General features: G+C 42.4%; 4 protein-coding genes across 11 annotated transcripts; 2 read left to right on the plus strand and 2 right to left on the minus strand.

Moving 5' to 3' along the window:
• Positions 1–203: 203 nt before the first annotated feature.
• Positions 204–3696, plus strand: dpa (disc proliferation abnormal). Its single transcript, XM_033476808.2, has 8 exons — positions 204–451; positions 559–890; positions 1000–1892; positions 1962–2281; positions 2351–2628; positions 2709–3109; positions 3184–3394; positions 3479–3696. Exons 1-8 carry the CDS (start codon positions 349–351, stop codon positions 3572–3574), a joined length of 2634 nt encoding a protein of 877 aa, XP_033332699.2. The 5' UTR covers positions 204–348; the 3' UTR covers positions 3575–3696.
• A 539-nt stretch (positions 3697–4235) lies between these two features.
• Positions 4236–6289, plus strand: LOC117224115 (p21-activated protein kinase-interacting protein 1-like). Its single transcript, XM_033476817.2, has 3 exons — positions 4236–4430; positions 4565–4727; positions 4804–6289. Exons 1-3 carry the CDS (start codon positions 4332–4334, stop codon positions 5916–5918), a joined length of 1377 nt encoding a protein of 458 aa, XP_033332708.2. The 5' UTR covers positions 4236–4331; the 3' UTR covers positions 5919–6289.
• LOC117224112 (neprilysin-11) lies at positions 5338–14339 on the minus strand. Of its 6 annotated transcripts, XM_033476809.2 has the most exons (18): positions 14253–14339; positions 13570–14167; positions 12559–12618; positions 10180–10253; positions 9902–10065; positions 9465–9710; positions 9179–9384; positions 8589–8765; positions 8428–8526; positions 8194–8338; positions 7905–8119; positions 7657–7833; positions 7398–7560; positions 7277–7325; positions 6909–6976; positions 6675–6811; positions 6422–6586; positions 5338–6142 (listed from the first exon to the last, which is right to left on the minus strand). In XM_033476809.2, the coding sequence occupies exons 3-18, from the start codon at positions 12568–12570 to the stop codon at positions 5966–5968; spliced, it is 2274 nt and encodes a 757-aa protein (XP_033332700.1). In that variant the 5' UTR covers positions 12571–12618; positions 13570–14167; positions 14253–14339; the 3' UTR covers positions 5338–5965. The 6 variants fall into 6 exon arrangements, with proteins under 6 accessions (XP_033332700.1, XP_076381979.1, XP_076381980.1 ...); XM_076525864.1 differs by lacking the exons at positions 13570–14167; positions 14253–14339 and adding an exon at positions 12760–12840; XM_076525865.1 differs by lacking the exons at positions 13570–14167; positions 14253–14339 and adding an exon at positions 12760–12826 and having other exon boundaries at positions 10173–10253.
• LOC117224114 (dipeptidase 1) lies at positions 14253–19507 on the minus strand. 3 transcript variants are annotated; one of them, XR_013034653.1, is made up of 10 exons: positions 19201–19507; positions 18935–19045; positions 18581–18707; positions 18161–18332; positions 17365–17802; positions 17038–17296; positions 16799–16883; positions 16633–16708; positions 16212–16510; positions 14253–14338 (listed from the first exon to the last, which is right to left on the minus strand). XR_013034653.1 is itself a non-coding variant. In XM_033476815.2 (8 exons), the coding sequence occupies exons 1-8, from the start codon at positions 19282–19284 to the stop codon at positions 16270–16272; spliced, it is 1482 nt and encodes a 493-aa protein (XP_033332706.1). In that variant the 5' UTR covers positions 19285–19506; the 3' UTR covers positions 16120–16269. The 3 variants fall into 3 exon arrangements, 1 of the variants encoding a protein (XP_033332706.1); XR_013034652.1 differs by lacking the exon at positions 18935–19045 and having other exon boundaries at positions 19201–19505; XM_033476815.2 differs by lacking the exons at positions 14253–14338; positions 18935–19045 and having other exon boundaries at positions 16120–16510; positions 19201–19506.
• Positions 19508–19608: the final 101 nt, after the last annotated feature.

Here is a 19608-nt window from a genome sequence, read left to right on the forward strand (position 1 = left end):
CAGGGTGTTCTAGAACTGCTGTTACACCCGAAATAAGTAGAATTACATCATTTCTCGGAAGTGGACCCAGTAGTGGGTCCTATACCTGCACACTTTTCTTGCTCCCTAAATTATCCTGTCTTAACAGTGGAACGTCAGCCAATCAGAGCGAAACTATTTTTATACCTACTCTTGCTATCAGAGTGCGCTGCAGCCAGAGTGCGCTCCACCACGAAAAGCACTGAAATCGCACTGGACCTAGCAACACCTTACAATATATATGAGTTTAAAAACGCGGGAAAATAATTTGTAGAAGCCAGTAGAAGCGTTCCTGAATTTTACAGACAGTTTGGAAATTTGTATAAAATAATGTCGAGTCCTGCCAGATCATCAGTGACAAACGATAGCCCGAATAGAACTCCTAGAAGACAGGGGCAAGGTTCTAGATCTCCTTCTGTTTTTGGAACGCCCCGTAAGTTTCTTACTTAAAGGTTACTGCTATAATTATTCCATTATAGTTTTCCAATTTACATTTTATATTATTATCTATATATGTACATTATTAATTTTGAATATAAGGTGCTGCAACTCGCAGTGGAGCTGAAAATAATGTGGAAACTCCTTTACGATGGGGCACCACTGGCACACAACGAAATGTACCAACTCAGAACCGGACTGCTACAATTGTTGCTTCTTCCGAGCATGATAGTGCTGCTGGTTCTGGTGATCATTCAGGACAAATTATTGGATCGGAAAGTGGTTTGCAATTGTCATCACCAGTAAATTATGGTACTCCTAGTTCTCTAGGATCAATTCGTACACCAAGAAGTGGAATTCGAGGCACTCCGATTAGGCATAGACCTGATATTAATACAGACAAACGTTTACGTCAATTTTCAATACAAGAACCAGTAAGTAGCTAACAATAAATAACAGTAGTTTATTTTAGTTAGTTTCTAAAAATTGTATAATTAGATGACAATTTAGATACTCTAGTACTAATAATTTCATTATTAACAGATTCCAGAAGTTCCAAATGTACCAGGAACATCAGAAAGTGACACAGCTGGGCCTCACTTAGTTGTATGGGGAACAAATGTAGTCATAAATCAATGTAAAGAGCAGTTCAAATTGTTTTTTCAAGAATTTATCGATCCAGAAGCCGAAAATGATGAACTACCAGAAAATATGAATTTATCAGAACCCTTATATGTTCAGAAGTTAGAAGAAATACATACCTTGGAAGAACCATACTTGAATGTAAACTGTGCTCATGTAAAATCTTTTGATCTGCATCTTTATCAGCAATTAGTTTCTTATCCACAAGAGGTAATACCAACTCTAGACATGGCAGCAAATGAGTTATTTTTTGAGAAATTCCCAGCAGCTGTCTTGGAGCATCAAATTCAAGTGCGACCTTTCAATGTGGCTAAGATTAAGTCCATGAGAGATTTAAATCCTTCTGACGTTGATCAGTTGATTACTGTACCAGGAATGGTGATTAGAGTATCGAGACTGATTCCACAAATGCGGGAAGCCTACTTTAAATGTAGCGTTTGCGCATTTACAACTCTAGTTGAAATTGAAAAAGGAAAAACAAAAGAACCAACAGTATGCGGATCTTGTTCACATAAATATTCCTTTACATTGATACATAATCTCAGTCATTTTTCTGATAAACAAATGATTAAATTGCAAGAGGCTCCAGATGAGATGCCACAAGGTCAGACTCCACATACTACCATTGTATTCGCCCACAATAATTTAGTAGATGCTGTGATGCCTGGAGATAGAGTCTCTGCTACCGGAATTTATAGAGCAGCTACACATAAATCAAATTTTGAACATAATTTCCAAGCCATTTACAGAACATATATCGATGTAGTTCATTTTAGAAAACATGATTCTAAACGGTGAGAAAAAAATAACTTAAGTATTTTTCAAATCTTTCCTTTTCTGACGTTTTCTTTTGCACAATATAGACTGTACGATCAAGAAGATGGTAAAGAACATAATTTCGCCCCAGAAAGAATAGATCTTTTGAAAGCATTATCACAGAAAGAAGATATATATGAGCGATTATCAAGACACATTGCACCTAGCATATATGCAAATAATGATGTAAAAAAGGGCATTATATTACAATTATTTGGTGGAACTAGGAAATCTTCTACGATATATGGAAAACATTTTCGACCTGATATTAATATATTGCTCTGCGGTGATCCTGGTACAAGCAAGTCACAATTACTTCAATATGTTTATAATTTGGTTCCAAGGTCTCAGTATACCAGTGGAAAAGGTAAAATTGTACATATCATAGGTTTAATTTGTATGAAACATTAATTAAAGCAGATGATAAATATTGTAGGCTCCAGTGCTGTTGGTTTAACTGCTTACGTCACAAAAGATCCAGAGACAGGACAATTAATATTGCAGACAGGTGCACTGGGACTTGCAGATAATGGAATATGTTGTATTGACGAATTTGATAAAATGAGTGAGAGTGCCAGATCAGTATTACACGAAGTAATGGAACAGCAAACTTTGAGCATAGCTAAAGCTGGCATTATTTGTCAATTAAATGCTAGAACCAGTATACTTGCAGCAGCCAATCCAAGTGAATCTCAATGGAACAAAAATAAAACTGTATTAAATTTAACAAAATTACTTTACTTTAAATATGTATTATATAAACATATATTATATGTATATACTTTCTCTTCTAGGTGGTTGAAAATGTAAAATTACCCCACACTTTACTTTCTCGCTTCGATTTAATATTTTTAATGTTGGATCCACAAAATGATGCATATGATAGTAAACTTGCAACACACATGGTATCCTTATATTATAAAAGTCTCGATGAAGATGAAGATGAAGAACTACATAGAAGCATTGTTCGTGACTATATAGTCTATGCAAAAGAGCATGTTCAACCTATTCTCAATGAAGAAAGTCAGCAGAGATTGATACAAGCTTATGTTGATATGAGAAGAGTTGGGAAAGGTCGTGGACAAATAACAGCATATCCAAGGCAATTAGAATCTTTGATAAGATTGTCTGAAGCACATGCAAAATTACGATTGAGTCCTATTGTGGAATTACCAGATGTTGAAGAAGCTTGGAGGTATATAAAGGATACGAAGTTAATGAAAATAACAATAAATTACATTACATTTACATATTTAATTTATTTCATAGATTGCACAGAGAAGCGCTGAAGCAATCCGCCATTGACCCACTAAGTGGTAAAATAGACATTTCTATTCTAACTACTGGCATATCCTCTATAGCCAGGAAAAAGAAGAAGGAATTGTGTGACGCAATCCAAAAAATTATTGAAAGCAAGGATAAAGTACACGTACTTAGTCAACAGAAACTTTTTGCTGAACTTAAACAATCTTCTGAACTGGTTAGTAAAAATTGATATCCTATTTTATATGAATTTCAATCTGACTATAGTACAAATAATACTAACATCAATATTTTTTATTAGATGATTACTAGAGACATGTTTGAAGATGCTTTACGGGAGCTACAAGACAATGGATTAATAACAGTAATTGGAAGAAGCAACATTCGCATATCGTAATTTTGGATACGTTAGATATTTTTCATTATTTTTATACATATTTTAAGAATCAAGCCAATCAATTATTGGAAGTGTTGAACACGTCATTAAAAAAAAAATAAAAGATACGTATTTTAACATAATTTGAGGTTATCTACTTTTACTAATTACTATTATTACTACTCTCTTTTACTAATTTAATTTTTGTTATCTAACATAGTTTTATTTACAAAACATTATTAAAGTATATTTACGACGTATATGTTGTAAACATATTATAGAATTAAAGAAAAGTTCCCTTTATTAACTAAAAGGTTATTCATTGTAAAAAAAAAATAAAAATGCTGCTAGATCTTGTTAATTTATATGATTTCTTTTATTTTAAAAATTTGCACATACCATGCTCCAGAAGTATTGTGTCGTGTCGCAAAAAGTATCGTGTACTTTTGGAAAAGTATTTAAATCGACTGATTGCGCGCTCTACCTTCCACAGATGCTTCCGAATTGTATTCCCTTAGGGGAATCCCCTACGTCTTCAAAGGATAATATAGTTTGTTGGTACCTCTGTGAGATAGAGCGTACATGGTCGATTTGAATACTTTTCCTAGCAATTCGTGAATGGTTAGATGTTAGTAGATTCGATCAGGTTGGCAACAATGTGGCAGCGTTCGGACATGCATTCGATTCTCGATTGTGTTTTTGAACTCGGATGTTGTCAATCAAGATTTTGTAAACACGTGTTTTATTTATCCACGAGTGAAGAAATAATTTATACAAAATGGTTCATCTGGATTCAAACGTCTCAGATCCCTTCGAAATAGTTGTAGGAACGTATGAGCATTATCTGGTTGGTTATAAAGTGAACAATGATGTCAATGTAAGTGTACAGTGTTCTCAATGTTATTTTTCAGGTTATATTGTTTAGTACAATGCGTAATTTTTACAGCATAATTTAGGCAATTTGTTTTGCGTCCGAATTTTTTATTAAATAATTTATTGATGTTTTTGCAGACGTATAAAATAGAAAGAACTTTTGCAACGCACAGCCATTTAGCCAGTGTGCGTAGCCTCGATACTAAGAAACATTATTTAGCTTCTGGAGGTGCAGATGATTCAATTTGTTTATACGATATGAACCAAAGAATAGAGTGTGGTAAACTTGTACACCATAATGGTAGGTAGAAATAATAAATAACATAATTTATTTTTAAGATAATTCTATTTACCTTTTTTTTTGTACTTTCTTGTAGACACAGTAAATTGTGTCACATTCACTCCAGAAGCGTCTCACATAATTACATGTAGCAATGATGGTAGCATAGCTGTGATTCGATGTGGTAACTGGCAAATTGAAAAACACTGGAAAACGGCACATAAAGGGTTAGCTGTGAACGCTATAGCTGTTCACCCTACAGGAAAGTTTGCTTTATCTACTGGGGCAGATGGCATTCTCAGAACTTGGAATCTAGTGAAAGGGAGACGAGCATATGCAATTAACTTAACGCCAAGAATGAAACTAGACGCACGCAATGTGACAGTTTTAAAATTTTGTCCGAATGGTGAAAAGTATTTATTAGCTGTTAATCAACGAATTGATATATATTCCGTGGAATCGGCAGGAATTGATAATGAGATCATGTTGGATGCAAAGATTGTTTGCGTAGAATTCCTGAAGGATGATTTAATAGCTGTAGGATTAGAAAATGGTCAAATCAAATTTTACGATCTTAAAAAGTCGAAACAGACTGTAGAAGTGGTAGCTCACGATATTAGAGTAAAGTGTATAAGTTTTGTTGGTGATTTATTGGTCACTGCTTCTAGTTCCGGCGAGATTAAACTTTGGAGATACAGTAAAAATAACTTAGACATGTTGCAGAGTGTGAACTGTGGTGCCAGAATTACGTGTTTGACTTTGGCGCTCAATTGCAATAACTTTGATCATGATAAAGAAGTCAAATTGGAAGAAGAGAAAGGAGAAGTTCAGAGAAAGACGTTCAGACTGCGTCAAGAAGTCGTTATTGAGCAGGAAGGTGATTGGGAGATAACATCAATTAATGAAACAGAATCGATTAACAAGAAGAAGAAGAAGAAGAAGAGAAAAGTGGATGTCCAGGATATTGATAAAAAAAGAAAGAAATTGTTAAAGCAGAAGAGGAAAAATGAAAACGCGGATGAGGCAGATAACCAGAAAGACGATGATGTGCCAAAGAAGAAAAAGAGAATAACGAACAAACACGTTGAGGAAGAGAAAAGAAAAAAGAAAAAAAAGAGGCAACAAGGTATTAAAAGTATCGAAAAAATGAGTAGCAGTCCGTCCGCGAAAAGAGTAAAGAAAACAAGAACGAATCGTACGGATTTCCGATAATTGTTCTGTGATCAATAATTTAAGCGAACACCATTGTTTTGTATTGTTCACCACAAAACGCACTTGTCGACTGGGTTCATCGGACTTCCGATCGGACAGTTCCACGCATTTGCGAAATCCGCGTTGTTCGACAGAGTACCGATAACTCTGAAATGATTCGGCGCGTGTACTCCTCCTATCAGTTTCAATTTTAATGCGCCGTTAGTGTAATTGCCGCACCATACCTGTAAGTTAGAGATACACGTGTGTATATGTGTATATATGTGTATATACATTGGTTTCGTCCAGTTTGATTTATGTTAATATAAGATATTCCGAACATATTTTTCAGAAGATGTTAAAAAATAAAATATGAAGAGAAAAAAATTAAACGAATGTAGCGTAATTTGAATGTTGATTAAATGTTCGCGAAGTGATCTCTACTATTTTCTTTTTTATTTCATGTTTAAGACACTTGCGAACATTAAACCAGCATTACCATAATCGTCACGAAAAAAACCTACTTGCGCGAAACCTAAGAAAAAAAGTTGATCTCGGCTATATTCAGCTAAGCCGGGCAAAATTTCTTGGACGCCTGATCGCGCTTCGTGTTTCCGATACGCCCTGTAAGCTTCGCGTATGCCGCCGTTGTCCGCGATGTTCTCTCCTTGCGTAGTCACACCGTTTACCTGAAAAGCAAAACCCGGAGAGACTCTCGTTATCGGCGACGAGCCTTGGCACAGATTTTCCTCAGTTTCCATCATGCTCGATACTCGCCGTTAAATCATTGTCCAGCTCTGGAAACCGGTAGTTACCGTACTGCTTAATTATGCACTCGACTTTCTTTTGATAATGTTGCAACGTCTCCTCGCTCCACCACTGTTTCAAATTTCCGGCCCCGTCGTATCTACGACCTTACGGGACAAAAATCAGTGAAATCGCCGGAATTATGAGTTACGCGTCAATTTACTGATGTTGACGTAAGCGATCCGCGATTAACGCACGGATTACCTTGATCGTCGAATCCATGCGTCAGCTCGTGACCCATGATCGCACCCATTGCCCCGTAGTTGATAGATCTACGAACACATATATATATAATAATAATAATAATATATAATATAATGTAATATAATAATAATAATAATATAATAAATATATATGTATATATATATATATATATTTATAAATAAATATAACATTAATAAACTTTCTGGCTTGATCAAGTAATCAATCCTTTGCACTCAGGATAATGATTGTTACAATTTGTTATCTTGATAAAACTATTAATTAACAGCAGTCATGTTAGGCTCCCTAAGAGCGGGACATCCGAGTGCAAAGAGTTAAAACTTAATCGATATCGGTATACGTATACGTACTCTAGACCGTTCCCATAAAACGGGGGATGTAAGATGCCGGCTGGGAAAGCTGTAAGCAATAACGGAACGTGACAATCAAAATGTACAAACGGCTTTTACACCGTATTTTATGGATACTCACTAACAGAATTTAATCTCGCGCTGTAAAACGCGTTCACCGTCGTGCCCGCTGCTATCCATCGATTCTTATCCGGTTTCTCGCGCAATCTATTCAAACTTTTTTTGACCCATGCGTCGGTCAGTCTCAAAAACGTCTCGAATAGTTTCCCTGGCACGATCTCTGACTACGGTTAAGACGTCGTGTACAGCGCGTTTCCTCCATCGGATCAATATGATCTAACGATTAATCTATGTATAATGTCTTTCAGTAGCTCGCTCACCGACTCGTAATACTTGTCCAGCTTGTCGGAATCGGCGATCCATTCCGGAATCCCGACGAACGGTCTGATCGCGCGCAACTTATCGTGCGCTCGACGTTTCGTCGCGACGTCCATCCAGTCCAGCTCCGCGAGCATCTCGTCGAACGCGTCCCTCACGTCCATCAGCATCTCTAAACTCTGAAAACCGACGAATCTCGTGAAAGATCGCATCTCCGCGAAACCGGCGATGCGGCCACGATTCTACCGACTTTTTCCCGAGACCGTTTGTCGAAGTACTTCTCCCCGTAAACGTAGCTCATCGCCATGCCGAAGTTCGCGTTCACGTTCTCGGCGCATTCCTTCCATCTGGCTCTCTTCTCCGTCAGCCCGAAAATATTTCGCAACGACTGGAAGCCCAGATCGCGGAATCGTTGCGACGTCAACGGAGCGATCGTCGAATAGATGCCCCACCACATGAAACGCGCTGTAATGCGATCAGCAACGATCAAAAACACGATCGATCGTACATCGATCGACGCGTAATAATGGTAGTGGTACCTATGGTGGACGACGGCGTGGCCGCTAACAGTTTCGGCAGTTTCTGCAGATATTGTAAATCGATCACGATCGCGCGATCGCCGGTCGAGTTTATCGTCACGTTGGTGTTATCGAACACAGCTTCTATGTATCTCGTCCAATTCCACTGTTAAGATGGGAAAAACCGGTTTATTCGCCGTTATCTAATTAGCAGATCGGAAACAGATCGATTCCTTGTTATAGAATCTTTGTCACCTGTTGCGCGTGTAGATCCGTGACCTGTTGCAGATCGTCGATGCTCAGTTCGTGAAACAGATAGGTCCCGCTTCGCTTCTCCTCCGACGTCGCCATTATCTATATACAAGAGCGAATCGAACGTGAAAGCACAAGAAAGACAATTGCCGGCTTGTACATACCATAGCGAGTTTCTTACTGAAATCTAAAATTTCGTTGGCGAACGCGGCGCTTTTGTTGCCCATGCCGGCCAGTTCGACCATGTTTCTCATGTATCTTTTGTACTCGTTCAATTCCGAGCGAACATGCTGCGGGTTCCGAAGGTAACGTTCGCTGATCTCTGGGAGCACCTGTGCCAGCTGAAACGAATCGGACGATGGAAACGTTGCGCGCACGTAGGGGAGGCTTTGGCCGCAGCAAATTCGCCCTAATTGACGCTCAGCTTGGAAACGAAAATGGACAATTTGGGAAGATTTATTAATCGGAAGATTTGGGGAGATATGTTATTAATTATTCCAGCTTTGCGGCTAGTTGTTATAGTTGTCGACAATTAGATTTTTCCTGCACAGGCTGAGCGTCAATTAGGAAGAATTCACTGTACTATTTGGCGGATTTTGTGAAAAAACACGGTTCATCGCAAAACCGTTTAGAACCGAGAAAAAATTTAGGAACTATCCTAGGAGGCGATATAAACAATTTCACGTCGAGTTTTGTTTATAAATGCCACCGATCCAGAGACATATGTAACGTCGCATCTTGTAGACCTCCTCACCATCATCCTGTTCTTCGTTATATCCCGAACGTCCTCGCTCACGTAGAAATGAACGAACACGTTCAAGCCGAGGACTCTTTGCACCGTTCCTGCGAGTCCCGCGACGTCCACGGTCCAGTTGCTGGAGCGGGGCGGTGGAACTTTCGGTAGGCCCAGTCTGTCCAAGACATCGTGGACCGGTTTCAACCCCAAAGCTTCGATGCTCGCTGAAAACATCGGATTCGATCTAGCCGTTCTCCACCGATCTCGCCGGTTCATTCCCATCCCGTTAACAAAACATTCTTACTCGTGTCCATACAAGTTCTGTACAGCGTTCTGGCCATCTTGACCGATCTCGGGTCGCTTTCTTTATCCGGCCCCTCGAGCATCAGCCTCAGATGCTGGAGCAGCTGTTCCCTGAGAACGCTCATCTGGTCCCAGTCGGCCAGGCTCTGCGGTATAGGATTCTTCTGGATCCACCCGCCACATGCGAAATGGTAAAAGTCGTCGCAGGGATCGACCGATCTGTTCATCGCCTCTATTATCCTGGTGGCTGTAACGGTGAACGGGAATACCCGATCGACGATTATCATTAATCGTCGCGTAGAGAGAGGCTGTTCGTTACGTAAACTATGGTTGAAAGTTGTAAACGAACGGGCGGACGCAAGGATGGCAGGAAGGAAGGAAGAAACGAAGGCACGGAGAGAACCTTGGATTAACCGACGGAACGGCGAGACACGGTACCTGTTTTGACGCATTCCGCGCTCTGGCATATCTCTTTGTAATAATCCTCTTTACGGAAAACGGCTACTTGCAAGGTCAGCGTTACGGTCAACGCGACCACGGCCACCATTAACAAGCCGACGATCATCATCAACTTCTTCTCCACGTTGCTCGGACCGTGCGACCTGTTCCGATCAGCGAGAAAGAATCATTGTAGAAGCGAATTCATGGGGTTCACGTCGAAAAGTAAGAACGGGCTACTCGATCGAGAAGGACGGATACTAAATGTTACCGATTACCACGAAAGCACTGGGTTGTTCCCTCTCGTTTCTCCCGGCTGCGTGACCCCGTCATGGTCCTCCGGATCGTTCACCTGGCAAAAACGAAAGCGTCCGTTAACGACGATCATCCTACGTTCGACTGATCTTCGACGCGATCGATCCGATCCGGACGAGTATCCGCCGACTGTCCGACGGAGTATACAAGGCCAACGTATTGTTACGAATTTCTGATCAAAATGCCGCAGCTACGTTTCGAATTTTCCGGTGTTGTTCCGTACGAATAACTCTATCGTGAAAATTTGAAAAAAACTAATCCGTTGGGATAAGTCGGCAAGAATGTTTGCTCGCACAGCTTCTAAGATTCTATCGACGGTAATCGAATGTTAAGAAAAATGTATAAAGGCGCACACTATACCCCAGCATCGTAACTTCTTTCGTCGTCCAGAAAAACCGACGAGATCGACCCGAGACTGTAAATATGCACAGCAAATTCTCCCCGATTTTCCTTCGGCTTGTAAACAACAATTATTTCTTATTTTTATAGTCGTAGATTGTCGACAATTACAAAAAAAAAAAATAATAATAATATATAATATATATATAATATAATAATAATATAATAATATAAATAATAATAATAATAATAATCGTATCTTCTCTTCACAAAGCGTCGATTTTTGTTTACAAGCTGGAGGAAAATCCGGGAGATTTTTGCCGTATACCGATAGTTTGGCCGCGCTGAACGGGTTACAGAAGGCTGTTCACAATCGGCGCAAACAGCAACCGCGTGTATTCGTGGACTATTTTGAATGAGCAATCGTGCCGCTGCACGATGCGTCGTACAATTGCCAACATTGTGCTCCCCGCGTGGTAAAAACTGTGCGAATCACCGTGGCTCGCGGTTCTGCTCGCGGGTGTCTCGGAGAGGTTCGAATCTCTACGGTTCCACGGTTCAGCTGTAACATCTAAAAGCGATCCGGGACAGCCGCGAAATCGATGAACAGGGGACAAAGTTCCGGTCATGCTCCATTTCCTACTGCGAACGAATCTCTGTCCGGCGCCGGTGGTCGCCGAGACGCATGGATCATCCATGGATGAATCGCGCTCCATCGTGCCAACCGGCGCGTTGCGCAATCAACCGATATATATCTACATGGCACGTATGTGCATAATGAAGTGCGAGCAACAACCAGTTATACAACAAAAGCGTCGACGCCGATGAGCCTCGTCGATGATCGCGATCGTTGCGCCGCGCCTCCTTATCTTGTTCGAGACGATCTCGGGACGTTTACGTTCGAGCCGAGGTCGCAATGTAATCGAGATGAAATGAAAATCCTCCTGAGAAAATAACACGGAAAGAGTGAGAACGGATTTTTGCGTGCGCGGCTTCGTTCTCGGGAAAAACGAGTTCGAGCATTCATCCGGTATGTACAGTAAATTCTCCTTAATTTTTAGTTGATAAAAATGAACAATGTGGAGATGCGATTATTCGAGTCTTGCACCTTGTTTTTATAATCGTTGACAATCGGCGACTGTAAAAATGAGCCGCGCGGCTCGAATACAGTAAGTTCTCCCTGATTGACGCTCAGCTTGGAAACAAGAATGGACAATTTGGGAAGAGGAGGTACGATTATCCCTAAATTGTCCATTTTTTTTTGTACAAGCCGAGCGTCGATTAAGGAGAATTTACCGTAATCGTATCTCTCTAATCGGGGAAAGAATATTCGACGTTTCGTCGATGTTCTCTTTGAACATGTTCGAGTATCGTATCGTCTACTTCCTCTAACGTTAAAAAGATTCAATAAACCGTAGCCTTCGGCACAAGGAAAAATGTGTGAGAAAATACTGCACCGTTGAATAAAGGCAAATCGAAGATGAGTTTCGCAACGATACAATAGATTAGCAACGACGGCAGTGGAACAACAGTTCGGTACGATATTAAAACTTCTATGAAAAATGAAATTGGCGAATTGAACCGTTTTCGCTATCGCGTCGCCGCGCGGCGATCTCTTTGTTGCATTCTCGGCTCGTCGAGGGATCTAAGGTCGCGGCTTGTTATCCGAAAATCGCGATCGCGGTCGCGATCCTCGACCTCGAAGGAACTCCGGCTGGGAACAAACGAAGGCGTTGTTTCATTGTCGCGTTCGTGCGAGCTTATGTTTAATGCAAATCGGCGTGTCCCCGAGACGCGAACCGAGGTGGCGGAAAGAAAGCTCGACGGCCGGACGGAGGCAAAAGGATGCACTTATACGGCGGCGGGGACGAGATTATACTTCATCCCGATTACAATGTGTACGTATTTTCTTTCCACTTTCGATTCGCGATTCGACGCTGCATGCCCTAAGTTTACACAGTTGGTAGCCACGGGCGGAAAGTAAATCGAGAACGGATTCTCACCTTGTATTTCATCTTCTCGTCCCGTTCGCCTGTCCCGTTCCTCGGCGATCTTCGACCCGTCTGAAACAGAGAGACGCTTTAACGAAACACGTTGCGGATCGAGCAAGTTCGATCGAGGCGTTCCAGACCGAAGAGAATCGGGATTAACACGGCGATCAATTGTGAACGCGGCTGTTTCGGACGACCGTGGCCGAGGCATACTTTTTCGGTTGTTCCCGTTCGAACGCGCGCAAGGTCCGCTAGGTCGAATGAAACGTAACTGGCAATTACGTGCGAAACAACGACGACAGACCTGTTTTTCTCCGTGCGCCGATAATATCAGGAAATGCAAAACTTTGAAAAAAATGAGTAACTATTTGACCGGCGCGCATACGAGATACGGCATTAGAATAACATGGTTGCGCAGTCGCTTGGACATTTTCCAACAGTTTCGATGCGAAGACGGCCGGATTGATAACGATAGAGGACGACTTGCGAGGAATTAAGAAAAACGATATTGTCCATCAGAATTGACACGCGTCGCGATGCACGAGTTGCCGGTGCTCTTTCCCGCCCGATTATGCTTCGCTAACTTTTTTACAAAAAGAAAAAAAAGAAGAAAACAAACAAACTGATACGTAAGATCAAGCGCGAGTGCAAAAGATTCACCCGTATATTTTGGCCGTGCGGAATAAGAGAACATAAACTCGCGTATCAACCGAACCGCTCTCGATCGCTAGAAAGAGTGGTGTGTGTATATCGTTGCGCGCGGTTCGAAATAAGTTGCGGCTATTTTTACGAGATCCCATCGTTTCGGCGGGATGAAAGTTTGCCGCGAACAGAAGCGAGACTGTACCGTCGAGGATCCGCGAGAAACACGTGGTTGCGAGGCGGCGCGTTTATCGGTCGCAGATAGGGCGCGCGTTTTTCGGTGGCCGCTTCTCTTTGATCGTCTCGCTCTCGTCGATCCATCGTTTCGGATTTTCAAATACGCTTTCCGTGCCGCGTAGATCCCGCGCGCACGTAACTCACCCGGCTCTCGATGTCACCAGGTTTCTGAACGCTGCTAAAAGCGCATCGTTCCTCTTCATTCGCCGTCAAAGTTCCTCCCCGAAGTTCTGACAAGGAATCCGACACGGAACTGATAGTAAACGAAACTGATGTTTGGTCTCGCGGACCGAACAACGTAATTTAATCTTCGAATCCCCTACCACTTCCGCGCCACGATACCATCTCCCTCCCCTGCGTCGTCGAACGATTCTTCTTTCTTCCGATGCTCGCGAACCGTTCCTTTCTGCACAGACTTTCCTCGCGCAACCCTGAGGAGACAAGCCGCCGAGATGACAACGATCGCGGAGCGATTCCGGTGCTAGAACCGCTCGCGAGGAGCTCCCGCGCGCATCGCACGATCGTCGAATATCGTCGGGGTTCGTTGGTCTCTTCGGCCTGGCGTGCTTTAAAAAGCTCCGGGATTCATAAGTTGTCCACGCGCCATCGGCGCGATTCCCGCTGGGAGAGAACTTTCGTAGTTCGCGCTAATGTCTCCTCGCTTGAGACGTGAGACGACGCCGACGTCCTAGCTTTGCTGCGGCCGTGCACGGACTTCGTCGTGAATCGTAATAGCGATCGGCTGCTTGATCGGTAGATACATATCATTTATTATTCGCCAGCTAAACGTGAACAAGCACGCTCGCGGATATATGATTTTGGTTTACTTTAGCGCAAAGACGAGGTCGCGCCCCTGCCTCTATCTTTGTCTCTCCCACTGCTTCCGTGCTTCCATCTTCTCCGCCTGTACCTCCTGAAAGAAGTTGAAAAATATTAACAAAAATCTTTGGATAAACATATTTTAACGAATATCCTAAAAATGGCATAATAAGTAAAAAATGTTTAGGGCACCTTTTTACCCATTTAATACAGATCTTGCACCGATACCAGTTTTCATTGCTTTGTAAGTATGCTTTTTTACAAACTGGACAATAGTCATTATCCTTTTCTCCTCTTCTTGCATTGCAAGTAGCAATAGTTTTCCTATCTGATCCAGATCCTACAATATTTATCGGATCTATGCTTCTATTCTTCGAGAGCGATACTTTCTCCGTGATCTCCTTCTTCATTCTTTATCGTGGATTCTTCAAACAAAATTTGTTTTCTATAACAATGGCTGTATTCTCGCGAACCACGACGAAATCAACGATGTCGGTTTGATATTAGATCGTACGATACGAGGAAGTTGATGTCACAGCTTTACAAAATATTTGTATCTTTCGGTTGCTTCTGAATCATAAAGGTGTGTCCCTATGTAAATACGTATGAAGATAACCGGCATTCCCGCAGAAACTGACCCGAATTTCATGGGCACAAGTATCGGACGATGTCTTAAAAATTGTTGCCGTTGAAATTTCGAACATAATCTCTTTTTCAATTTCATAGTAAAAGAGAACCAAAATCGTGCTCGCCGTCTGCGCGCATGCAACTTACAAGTTTTACACAGAGTTTCTGCTTCCCGATGGAAGATTCACGAAAATTACCTACTTCTGGAGCCTTGATAAGTGAATAATACCTCTTTCAAGCTGTTTGTAGACGCAATAGTAACCGCCGGCGGGTAAGAGTGTTAAGGTCACGCTCGCATAATTACGGGGGCAATATTTTCCGGTCACGGACTTGATTGCACGGTAATGGGTCCTATTCCTGCCCAATTTTCGTGCTCTTTAAAGCTGGCTTGCACATCCCCACCATTTTACTGCGCATCCAGCTTCGCGCAAGTACTATAGAAAGGAAACGAGACACGATGGAGAGAAACGGAACGATACCCATCAGATTCTACGTGTACTATGCACACGGGCGGGAAATCTGGCTCGTTTGCTTTGCCGTGCTTGCGGCTTCACTCTTTCCGCGCGTTCGTTCGATTAGCGCGCCATCTGAGGCACGCGTCGTGAAAGTCTATTTGTAAGAGAGAGAGAGAGAGACAAGGTACATCGTTCGTCCGTGTGACTTCTTCCACATGTAGTTGCGCCGATTTCATGCTCTCTTGCTCACTCGCTGTTTTCCCCCCTTTTTCTTTGACTGTGAAGGCGGCCAATCAGAGCAAAGAAAATTTCTGTAATGACCCTCGCTAATGGGTCGAGCTGCGGCCTGGAGGTGTGCGGGAGTGGAGGGCCTATTACTGTATGTATGTAGTCGTACGTAGGCGCACTTATTGTACAGGGGAGAAACATTGCTGTGAAATTACGTATTTTGGAAAGTTCGAACTATTCAACTGGCACACAACCATCTCGGATCGCCGGTGTTCATTAACCACAGCGGTAGATGGATATGAAATGAAATAATTGGTTCGACATACATTTCTCGTAGAAGGTGATCGCAGCGAGGACATCTGCGTGAATTGCAAGGCAAATCGTCTCCGTTTTGGTTAATGCTAACATCCTTTTTGGTTGTAACAATGATGTCTCGTTTAAGACCGTATCGTCCTCGATCTCGTTTCGTTCTCGAATTCGACTCGTAATCGCGATATTGTCTCAATCTCCTTTTTCGTACCGCGTCGCCGAATAGGGGAGGGGACCGGGTGAAAGCTCCGGGGCGGAAAATTCGCGACTACTTTATTAAAAATGTAAAATATAGTAGTCCAGGTACAAAGATGAAATGGTACAAAGTATACGATTCGAGCACATTACCAGTACAAAAGCACCCGGCTAGGGCGTCGTATCGAGCCTGGATCCGAGATAATCGGCTTCACGCGTCGTCCACGTGGTATCTACAATAGGCGGAGTCCTTGATCAGCTTCTCGGGGATCAGTTCCTCGATCGGAGATTGATGCGACACTGTGGCAGCGTAGCTTTCTGCTTCCTTCAACACCCTTAAAAGATTTCCGCCGACGAATTTCTTGATGTCCGACGCTGACCATCTTCGATCCCGCGTTAATTCAGCCAGCAACAGAGGATAACCGGAAACGTCCGGCAGTTCGATCGGCGGACTAAATAAAGGCGAACGAAGCGAGGCATCGTTTATTAACGTCCGACAGTACGCGTTGCAACATTGACCGAGACAAAGTGCTCGTTCGATGAGATAGTCGGAACGTTTAAATAGCTCGCTAACCTTAATATACCGTCGTAACCGGCCCCCAGACCCACGTGGTTCACGCCAGCGATTCGCCGGATATGATTGATGTGAGCTGGAAGGCAAGCAAGCATAGGGGTCGTCCGTTTCTAGGTACGTGAGAGAGATTTCTCGAAATTATTTTAACGTATCGCCGCGCTCATACCTATCACGTCGTACATGGTGGCCTTATCACCGCAGCTTAAATGCGCGCTGTCGAAGCTGACCATAACCAGGCCGCCGTTCACCGACTGAAACAGAGATGAGAACAATGATTCCGAACCGCGACGACTCGTTGAAAACCGCCGAGCGTGTTACGCGCGAACGACGAGGAAACGCAACCAAAAGCGAATTCGCGCGGTGGAAAGTATACGATTCGTTTCGCCGATGATTCCTCCTTCTCACCAAGTTACGGAGCACATCATCCGGAACGTTGCTGGATGAATTACAAAGCGCTTTAGCAGCACTGTGAGAAAATATCACCGGCGCCTTCGTTATCATCAAGGCGTCCCTCATGGTTCTGATCGAGACATGGGACAGATCCACCAGCATTCCTAAACGATTCAATTCCTTCACGACCGCCTTGCCGAACAATGACAGTCCGTTACTGTGAAAATCCATCGGCGCTATGGAACTAGGTTCCTCTACCGTACACGAATCCGCCCTGAAAATACGATTATTAGCCAGCCTTTCTCTTTCTCCTCCGCCCTTCTTCTAGCGAAATGAACTTACCAAGGTGTGTTGCACTTGTGCGTTAAAGTCATATACCTTGCCCCGAGTCGCTGAAAACTCCTTAATACCGCCATTGAGGTGCCAATACTGTGGCCACCCTCGATTCCTACCAAGCTCCCCATCACACCGTCCTTGTGAGCTTTCTCCAACTCTTTGCTGCTCGTAACCAGCCTCATTCGTCGGGGATACCTGGCCGCCAATCTACGTACCGCGTCGATTTGCTCCAAGGTGAGTTGAACAGCGTCAAGGAATTGTGCCTCGCAGGGTACATAAACCGACCAAAATTGACCACCGACGATACCTTCGCGCAATCGCACCAGATCCGTCTGCCACTGAGAACCCCAGCTTTCGTTTCGCGACAAATCCTCGTTGAACGGAAAGTCTTGCAACTTCATGCTTCCTTGATGCTTCCGAAGATTCCATGCGAAATCATTGTGCCTGAAAAGTTGTCTTTTTAATCGATCATTTCATGCGCGCAAGAACCCGGGAACAGTCGGATCAGGTTCCCGAAACGCATATATTATCGAGCAAGATAGATCGTTTTGTTTGTTGGCAGACATATTGCACTTTTCCAGTGAGGACAAATGCGTCTATTAAATGAGAGGGTTAAAGTCATAGTGGTGTAAATAATCTTTATAAAATAAGTTATAACTTAACTATAAATTTGGTTAGCAAACAATATTCTTGTAAGTAAGCAATCGCATTCCTTGTTTCTCATAATGAGGAAGACATACACCACAATAACTCTGACCCCTTCAAATGGACACTGCCGTATTCTGCGGTATTCTGCGATTACCCGTCAACCAGAGGAATTTCGGAAAGCATTCGTCGCACCACTTGAAGTCTAGCTTCCAATAGGTGTGAACTTCGTAGTTCCAAAGCTAACGGTAATCCTACACCAGCAACCAGGGCGCATCCGAGGAAGAAAAAACCTGCCATCACTATCCATCTCCTCAGCATACTCTGTCCTGCAATTAATTAATCAATTTATTTTCATTGATTAACAATTTTAGAATAAGCGTTTGTAAGCAATACAAATTTGTCTTGATTGATCGTAAATACCGTTACCAAAATTGTTTCCATTCATCGGAACGTGTTTTGTAATGTATTTCGCCAAAGTATAAATGAAAAGTAAACCAAGGAGGTAATTTACGATATTTAGCGGCTACTGTGTCATAGTCGGTTACATCTAATAATTTGTAAGAGAGACGCATACCACGTTCTCTCGGCGGATCTTTGTCTTTGTCCAAGGAAGTGGAGACACCCGGATCCTTTGCATGATGCAGCGCATCACCGTTAGGCAATTTCCTCATCAACTCCGGCGACGATAGCTGCAGGCAAGTCTGCAAACACATTTCACGTTTAAGAAAACGAACCGGCTTGTACAGAATACACAATACGGAACGCAAATTTTATTCATTCTACACAGCAACGGTGCATTGTTTATGCGACAAAAATAGGAAAACACACTTCCCAGTGTTAACGAACCTTGCAAACGCGTCTGGAAATAATTCGTTGAGATTGATTGATTATAATTGGATTTTAAAAATTTGTAATTTATAAACTTTACTTTCAATAATTGTTGTCTGCTTGACGTGTACGGGACGAAGTTATTTTTTATCAACATTAGAACTATCAGTTGGGCCGAAGTGATCTATTTCAGATTTTTTTTTCACAATAACTGAAAACATACAAATATTTTTACAAGGAAGTATTAAGTAAATTCATTTATCAAGAAATGTATTCTTAAAATTTTTATAAAAAATTCAAACCGAATCACTTATACTTCTCAGGCATTCTGGTGTTAACAAACAATTAAACGTTAATATGGCTTACCTCTAGTATATCGACTTCTTTTCTTCTCGGAGGTGGTGGCCGGTAAACCATACCATCCTTATTAACTCCATACAGTTCAAACATATTTCCTTATTTTCGGCAACTCAATGTTACTTTGGCGAAAACCGTTCCTTGGGACCAGTAAATACTGAAGGGAGCGTCTCGTTTCGTTGGACATGAGCGCATGCGCCAACTCTCGTATCGACCCGATATTGGGCGACCGATAAAGCTCTTTTAAATCCTCGAAGTTTCGTCCAATCGCCAAGATCTTAGAGAAATCGGCGGGTCAAATAAGTAAGAGTACACGTGAGCTTGTTATACTCGCCTATCGTGTATCAAATATTCCTGTTAATTGATCGTTATCATTAATAGCAGAATGAATAAATCTCTACAGAGTTTTCATAAGCG

This window comes from Megalopta genalis, chromosome 13, assembly GCF_051020955.1.
Source record: "Megalopta genalis isolate 19385.01 chromosome 13, iyMegGena1_principal, whole genome shotgun sequence".
Lineage (NCBI taxonomy): Eukaryota > Metazoa > Arthropoda > Insecta > Hymenoptera > Halictidae > Megalopta > Megalopta genalis.